Raw genomic sequence first — 7553 nt, 5'->3', positions numbered from 1 at the left:
CCACGGCGACAGGGGCCCCGCCTGTCTGTCGCTCACCCCACTGCCTTTGCACCCTAGTTGACTTGGCCAGCGTGCTCACGCCCGAGATCATGGCGCCCATCCTCGCCAACGCCGACGTCCAGGAGCGCCTGCTGCCCTACCTGCCTTCTGGGGAGTCGCTGCCCCAGACGGCAGAGGAGATCCAGAACACGCTGACCTCACCCCAGTTCCAGCAGGTGAGATGCTGGGGCGTGGGGGGCATGACCAGCTGCCTGTCTGGGGGAGGTGTGCAGCACCGCACGTGTACCATCGAGCTGGGGGGCATGTTCCAGCTCTGATCTTCCGTAGGCCCTGGGCATGTTCAGCGCGGCCTTGGCCTCGGGGCAGCTGGGCCCCCTCATGTGCCAGTTTGGCCTGCCTGCAGAAGCCGTGGAAGCAGCCAACAAGGGTGGTGAGTACCCAGCCACGCCATGCAGCTGGCCCTGGGTCTTCCTGGCGGTGGGCAGTGCTGGGGCAGGCGTGTGTGGGGAAGCGGTCCTGGCATGTTGACGTGTTCTAGACGTGGAAGCGTTTGCCAAGGCGATGCAGAACAGCGCCAGGTCGGAGCCGAAAGAGGGCGAGGCGAAAGACAAGAAGGACGAGGAGGAGGACATGAGCTTAGACTAGGACAGCGCTCCTGCCCACCTGGACGGCTCGTCAGTGGCTCGGCTCCTTTAGCTTTTGTGACTCCTCACCCACTTTCCTCGTTAATAAAAGATCTTTTCTTGTACCTGCTAACTCAGGGGCCTTGTGTGCATGGGGCCCCCTGGGCTGGCGACTCTGGCCAAATGGGAGGCTTCGAGAAGGGCGGGGTCAAGGGCAGTAGGCACTGCTTTGAGAGGTCTATGTGAGCGGCGGACTCCGGCCAGCGTGACTCCGGCTCTGCTGTGTGAATTCAATGTACAGAGTCCACACTCCATGACACAAGTGGTTTTATTTCCAGCAGCGGGCCTGTGTCGCACGGCTCGCCCCCCTTAGGGGTGAAAGGAAAGGTCCCCATTCAACCAGTTAGAGACAGAAAATACAAAAACCCCATTTTATCCTTTCATTAAAAACACCCTTTCCAAAGATGGGCATGTCTCTGGGAGGGCCAGCCCTGTCCTTGGGAGCTCCGCACTATGAGACTGGGCAGCTGCCCACCCCCACCGCCCCCCAGATGTGGGCAGACTGTGTGTTGATGGGGTGTCCGTTGACCAGAAAGTTCCTCATGCAGCCGCGGTAGGCCGTGGGTCGTGGGGGTGCACCTGTTAGTTCTAGGGTGCATGGGGAGAGGAAAGCTAGTAGAAGGAGGGATGGCACCCCCAGGCCCCCGTGCTACCCCCACTCCTATGTCACCCGTAGCCCCTTGGAGCCCACACTCACCAGGCAGACTGCCCAGGTACAAAGGCCTGAGGGTGGCGAGGGCCGAGGCCGGCGCTGGGACCAGGGTGGCATTGCCTTTGGAGTTCACCTCCAGCCGGACTGAGGCCCTGTCCTTCGTCACTGTGGCACAGGCACCTCGTGAGCCCATCCCTCCCCCACCAGCACGGGTTGGGAGGTTCAGGGGCTCCCCTCCCTGTGGGTGCTCACCTACTAGGCGGTGCCACCGGCCACCACACAGCACCTCGGGGACTGCCACCATTGTGAGGTACTTGCCTGCCCCATCATCCCCTTGGAGCCGGACCTGTGGGGAACAGGTGTGGTGGGTGACAGCCCCGACTTCCTGAGTCCACGGCCCGTCCTAGCAAGGCACCCCCCTGCTCACCTGCTTCTCTAGCACCTGCAGCTGCAGGTAGGGGAACCCCTGGCCTTGGCCTAAATAGAAGACCAGGCCGCTGGTGGCACGGGGACGAAGCTCCAGCTGCAGTTCCAGGCGGGGCCCCGGGACTGCAGGGACGTCTGCACAGACAGGTCAGATGAGCAGAGGGGGAGATGCCCCTCCCTCCTGCGCACCAGCCCACCCACCTTGGCAGCCAGCATGGCACAGACCTGGCATGAGGATGCCGCCACTCCCAGAGAAGAAGAGGCCGGCCTCCAGGGTGCTTGTATAGCAAGGTGTGACCCCCGCCAACCGAATGGGGGGCCCCAGCAGCTGCCGGTGCCACCTGAGCCTCTTCACACAGCCACTGAACCCCGAGCTGTTGAGGGCCACCTGAAGGCAGGAGGCAGCAGAGGGCAGAGTTAGGCGCCACTGCCGAAAGAGATGGCAGACCCCTGCAGGTAGGTGAGTGGGGACTGGGAGCAGTTCTCACCAGGAGCTGGGAATGTTGGCTGCTGGGCGGAAGACCCCCCACAAAGAGGGTGCTGGGCCGGAGGTGCTGCTGACGGTGGCGGGGGCCCCTCTGGCTCTGGACCCGGGCCCCATCTGTGACCAGCTGGATGCGGCTCTGTTCCCAGCGCAGAGACACCTGTGTGTGTGTGTGTGTGTGTCAGGGCCTGCCCATCTCCTCAGCCCCTCTCAGGCGTCCCCTACCTGTCCCCAACCCCTCCACAGCACTCACCGTGTGCCAGTGGTCAGCTTGCAGCGGCTGTCGGCTCTGTACATGGAGCCTGGGCCCAGGCCCCTCTGTCTGTGCCACCAAATGGCCCTGACTCAGGAAGAGTGCCAGGGAGGGGCTGCCGGGCATCGTGGGGGCCAAGAGCAGCAGGAGGCCATGGGGGGAGCGTGGCCTCAGGAACATGGAGACCTGGGACCTGGGACCCAGAGCACGTCAGGGGGTGGTGCCCACTCCCAGGCAGGCCTGGTCCCTATCTCCACCCCCCCTCATCTGCCAGCCCCAGCCTTACCAGGCCCTACTCGAGACTGCAAACTCCAGGTGGCTAGATGGGACCCCCCAAAACTGGAAGGTGTCTTGGAGGCTCCTGGGGGTGGGGGGCAGCGTGCAGGCAGGATCCAGGACAGGGTGGCGGCTACGGCGGGAGGCCTGGGGACAGGAGTGAAGCAGGGGCTTCCTGAGTGCCCACCTTCCTCCCCCTCCGCCCCCACTGGCCTCCCAGCGGCCTCAGCGGGAATTCGGGCCCACCTTCCGTGCTGGGGCCTGCAGTCCTTGCGGTGCTGGGTCCCGGGCGCGGGCACGAGGGTTGGGCTCACAGCCGGTGCTCATGTTGACACCCCCAGGGCTCTGCTGCAGTTCCATCACCCGTTGGGGCCCCAGCAGCCTGTGGGGGGGTGCAGGGTCAATGGGACGCCCAGCTCACCCCACCCCTGCCCACGGCTCAGCCCTGTCACTCACCGCCGCACAAAGACGTTGCTGATACAGCCGCTTAAGTTGCGGAATGTTCCAGACTCCGGCAGGCCTCCCAGGAGGAGGCGGGGTGGCCCTTCTGGCTGCAGGTGGAGTCCAGGGGACGGTCCCCGGCGGGGCTTCATCTGCTGTAGCTGGTCATCCACGTAGAGCCAGACCCTGGGCAATGGGGTGGTGAGTCCCTGCTCCGCGTCCAGCTGGCCCATCGGCCCCAGGAGACGGCTGGGCGCCCCAGGAAGTCACACTTACCCAGTAGCATTGCTGTAGAAGATGACGTAATGGGGGTCCCCATCGGCAAAGCCCCCCGGCGTTTTCAGCTCTGTTCTCATAAGCTGGAGTGTCACATGGCCCTGCTGCAGGGACACCTGGCACAGGCCATCCTGGGGACAGTGGTCAGGTCAGTGGGCCTACCCAGTGCCACAGTGACTCCTCCAGACGCCCCGAGGGCAGACTTGGAGGTGGGGGGCTTGGGGTCAGACGTGAGAGGAGTGGAGTCAAACTAGAGGCTCTCTGGGTGGGTGTCAGACTCGAGAGGGGCGGAGCTAGCCTAGGAGGAAGAGAATCACTCATGGGCGTGGGGCAAACACAGATGGGCAGCCAGGGGGCTTGGCACTGTGGGCAGAGACAAACCGGGGAGGCTCGGTAGAAGAGCAGGCCATTGTCTTGAAGGGTTCGGAAGCCAAATCCGGCATAGACGTCGCCTGTGATGGGGGCCACGTCTGGGAGGTCCAGGGGCAGGAAGCCATGGCCATGGAAGGTCATGGCCCGTTCCACCTGCAGGGAGGGCACCTCTCTGAGTATCCCTGTGGCTGCAAGGATGCGTGTGCCAGGGCAGCCGGCGGCGGGTCACGGTGGCGGCCTTACCAGGAGGTCGGCTGTGCAGCCGGCACTGATGCCTGTGGTGGTCAGCCTCTTGAGGTCCACATACTTGCCCAGCGCCTTAATGCCCTTGACGCAGCCACGGACGGAGCCTCCAGTGGGGAAGAGCTGCCTCAGGCTGAGGGGTGGGGGCAGAGCGAGGGTTAGGGAGGAGGTGCACAGGGTGGGGTGGCGGGGGCGGGCTGAGGGGTGGGGGCCCCCAAAGAGGGCAACAGGCTCACCTGGGGGGCAGTAGGTCAGGTGGCACGCCCCCCAGGTAGTAGGAGCTGGCGAGCTCCAGAGAGTTCTCCTGCACCACGCTGAACACCGGGACCCGCTCCATGCGCACCAGCACCCGCTTGCGGGGCCTGACCAGCAGGTACACCTGGACCTGGGCAGTGCCAGCACGAGCTGTCAGGCAGGCTCAGCGCCACCCACACCCTGGCACCCCCTCTCGGCCCGGGGCCTCACCGCCTTGCTGGCCACGGTCAGTGTGGGCGGAGAGGGCAGCGTGGGGGTAGCCTCCTTCAGGCCCTCACCGAAGTCATAGAGGAGCACCAGGCGGCCCTGGAGCATCGCCAGGCACAGGAACTGGCCCTGGGAGTATGGGCGTGGTCAGCACGGGAAACACAGGGGCAGAGGGGATTGGTGAGGCGGGCAGGCTCCACGCTGGTGGGCGGGGCCCCAGGGTGTGGGGCGGGGCCAGCCCAGGGTGAGTGTGGCTGTGTCGTTGGGGGCCTGCCCTGCCTGGTGGGCGGGGCCTGAGTGGGGTAGGCGGGCCCAGAGCCCAGGGTGAGTGCTGGTTGGACGGGCCTGGGGTGGGCGGGGCCTGAGTGAGGCAGGCGGGCCCAGCGCCCACGGTGAGTGCTGGTTGGACGGGCCTGGGGTGGGCGGGGCCTGAGTGAGGCAGGCGGGCCCAGCGCCCACGGTGAGTGCTGGTTGGACGGGCCTGGGGTGGGCGGGGCCTGAGTGAGGCAGGCGGGCTCAGCGCCCACGGTGAGTGCTGGTTGGACGGGCCTGGGGTGGGCGGGGCCTGAGTGAGGCAGGCGGGCCCAGCGCCCACGGTGAGTGCTGGTTGGACGGACCAGGTGGGCGGGGCCTGGGTGGGCGGCAGTATTGGTGGGGGCGGGACGCCGTGCCTGGTGCTGCAGGAAGAAGACCACCCCGTGGTAGGAGACGAGCCGCAGCTCCTGGTCGAAGTGCTTGGTGGTTCCAATCTGGCTCTCGAACGCAATGCGCGCAAAGCCGGTGCCGTCCAGATAGGAGCCGTCCGTGAGCCAGGGGTCGCCCGTGGACTTGGAGCTGTGTGTTGGAGGGAGAGTGAGCCGGGGGAAGCCGGTCTGGGCGAGGAGGGTGGGCGGGCAGGCCCACGTACCGGGCGCAAGGCTTGTCCACGGCCGTATCCAGGCGAAAGGTCCTCTCGAAGTTGTACAGGCTGAGCACCTGCTCGTTCAGCGTGCTCAGCTCAATGCAGCCGCGGTAGCCGGGGAAGCGCAGGGGAGCGGGCGGCTGTAGGCACCACACAGTCAGGGCGCGGCAGGGAAGAGAGTTCAGGCTGCAGCAGGCGGCACTGCGGCTGGACTCCAGAAAGGACTCCCCAGACAGCGGGGCAGGCTCACCGTGAAGTTGCTGGGGTAGCCACCCACGTAGAAGACAAAGTCATCCGGCCGCAGGCTGAGCAGCCCCTCGGGCCCCGGGGCCACTGTGTCACCCTTCGTCTCCTGGACCATCTGTTTCTCCACCGTGATGGACATGTGGCCAAACTGGAGGGTCCTGGGGGCAGGCGCAAGGCGGTCAGAGCCGCCGTGGTGCGCCACGGAAGACCGCGTGAGGCGGGGTGGGGCCGAGCCGCCTGTGCAGGGTGGGGCTGGGGTGGGGTCAGAGCAGAGGTGGGACTGGGCGCTGGGAGGGGCCGACCTGTCGATGTTGACGGTGGCGAACTCCTCCCCGATGTCTTCGTCAATGCTGAGGGCCGTGGGCCCCGCCTCCCCCAGGCGGTACACCCAGTGCACTTTCTGGTCCCGTAAAGCCACGCCCATGTAGTCCCCGCTGGCCTGTGGGTGGGGCTCGGTGAGGCCACGGGCCAGGGCCCCTGTCCAGCCCATCCGGAGGCCTCTGTACCTGCCCTACCTGTCGGCTGCCCAGGTACAGCACAAAGTGGTCCCTGGCGGTGTGGCCGGGCGCGGGCTCTGGGCTCTGCAGGTAGAACTTGAGGGCGGTGTAGGCGGCGAGGTCAGCCAGGTCCCGGGGCGTGCGCACTTGCACCCCTGAGCGCCCGTTGAACTTCATGGGCACCTTGACCTGGGTTGGAGCACAGCAGCCTGTCAGCACCCAAGGGTCCTCACTCTTCACCTCCCACCCTACCCCCAGCCCGTGCACCCTCTGACCTGTGCACCCCCAGGCCCTGCCTACCTTGTTGGCTGCCCCCCGGGCCTGGGCAATGAGCTGCCGCACTTTTGCGATGCTGGAGGACAGGGCCAGGCTGGCATTGTGGCCACCCCGGCCCTCCAGCTGGCTCAGTTTGGCCAGCAGCTGCGGCAGCGTCTTCTCCAGGGTGGACACTGCAGTGTAAAGTGGTCATGAGGATGCCGCCCACACCACACCTGGCTCAGGAGGTCCCCCAACACCTGCTCCGGGGCCAGCAGCCCGGCAGAGTAGGTGCGCTCTGAGGCTCCAGCAGGGTGCCCACCTGAGCGGCCAGCATCTTGCACTGCCTCGTCCAGGTCCTCGCCCTGCAGGTCTCCAAACTGGCCTTGCCACCTCTGCAGGTTGTTCTGCATGTCCTGGAGCCGGGACTGGACACGCCTGGCCGTGTCCTGGGCCTTGGTGGCCACGGCCTTGGCATGGGCGATTTTCTCGCTTGTTGCGTCTATGGGGAATAGGGCGGTGGTGCCTTGTCAGGGCCCTAGTGGTCACCCCAGGGCAGACATGGGGACAGCCTCCCCGAGGGTGGAAGAACAACCATCAGGCCACAAACCCACTCCACCCAGAGGCCCTGCCCACAGCCGAGAGGGCACTCCTCCCTCAGACCAAGGCCGGACACCCGGGAGCCTCTGGTCTCAGCCGGTTTCTCTGCTGACAGCACTGGCCCGAACACTGCCAAGTCGCCAGGCCCCTGGACAACGCCCCTGTCAGAGTCCCAATGGGCCGATTTAAGAGGGGGGTCAGGTAGGCCCCGTACCGGTGTCCATGGCCAGCATGGCCTGCGTGTTCCGGATCTGGGCTGCCAGCTGCTCCTTTCTGGCCTGGACGTCTCTGAGCTGGGTCCCTGCCCCCTGCAGGGTGGCTTGTACTGTCGGGGAGGGGTCACTTACACACGGGAGGCAGATGACCAGCGAATACACCAACACAACTTTGTAGACCACCACCCCCCATTGGCAGACAAGACACCTCAGCGGGACTCTGCCCTGCTGAGCCCCTGCCTGACCCCCCCAGGGCCCCGCACTCACTGTG

General features: G+C 66.0%; 2 protein-coding genes across 2 annotated transcripts in view; one reads left to right on the top strand and one right to left on the bottom strand.

Annotated features, from left to right (window-relative positions):
• The window catches only part of ADRM1 (ADRM1 26S proteasome ubiquitin receptor), a 3397-nt gene extending 2649 nt beyond the window's left edge, over window positions 1-748 (top strand). The window contains exons 7-9 of the mRNA XM_045296943.1: window positions 55-215; window positions 328-430; window positions 539-748. Coding sequence (XP_045152878.1) covers window positions 55-215; window positions 328-430; window positions 539-645 — 371 coding nt within the window. The 3' untranslated portion in view covers window positions 646-748. The remainder of the gene's footprint in view (window positions 1-54; window positions 216-327; window positions 431-538) is intronic.
• Window positions 749-933: 185 nt separating this feature from the next.
• The window catches only part of LAMA5 (laminin subunit alpha 5), a 43929-nt gene continuing 37309 nt past the window's right edge, over window positions 934-7553 (bottom strand). The window contains exons 58-80 of the mRNA XM_004716080.2: window positions 7282-7392; window positions 6790-6969; window positions 6513-6661; window positions 6231-6401; window positions 6018-6154; window positions 5720-5873; window positions 5476-5609; window positions 5240-5402; window positions 4572-4697; window positions 4343-4491; window positions 4107-4239; window positions 3873-4016; window positions 3492-3622; window positions 3231-3401; window positions 3021-3156; window positions 2785-2921; window positions 2499-2691; window positions 2250-2405; window positions 1987-2149; window positions 1763-1896; window positions 1588-1681; window positions 1381-1500; window positions 934-1271 (exon numbers count right to left, since the gene is read on the bottom strand). Coding sequence (XP_004716137.1) covers window positions 1135-1271; window positions 1381-1500; window positions 1588-1681; window positions 1763-1896; window positions 1987-2149; window positions 2250-2405; window positions 2499-2691; window positions 2785-2921; window positions 3021-3156; window positions 3231-3401; window positions 3492-3622; window positions 3873-4016; window positions 4107-4239; window positions 4343-4491; window positions 4572-4697; window positions 5240-5402; window positions 5476-5609; window positions 5720-5873; window positions 6018-6154; window positions 6231-6401; window positions 6513-6661; window positions 6790-6969; window positions 7282-7392 — 3323 coding nt within the window. The 3' untranslated portion in view covers window positions 934-1134. The remainder of the gene's footprint in view (window positions 1272-1380; window positions 1501-1587; window positions 1682-1762; window positions 1897-1986; window positions 2150-2249; window positions 2406-2498; window positions 2692-2784; window positions 2922-3020; window positions 3157-3230; window positions 3402-3491; window positions 3623-3872; window positions 4017-4106; window positions 4240-4342; window positions 4492-4571; window positions 4698-5239; window positions 5403-5475; window positions 5610-5719; window positions 5874-6017; window positions 6155-6230; window positions 6402-6512; window positions 6662-6789; window positions 6970-7281; window positions 7393-7553) is intronic.

The sequence above is a fragment of the Echinops telfairi genome, unplaced genomic scaffold, assembly GCF_000313985.2.
Source record: "Echinops telfairi isolate 266 unplaced genomic scaffold, ASM31398v2 ScPeMD7_7414;HRSCAF=8452, whole genome shotgun sequence".
NCBI lineage: Eukaryota > Metazoa > Chordata > Mammalia > Afrosoricida > Tenrecidae > Echinops > Echinops telfairi.
This window is presented reverse-complemented; position numbering and strand designations above follow the sequence as displayed.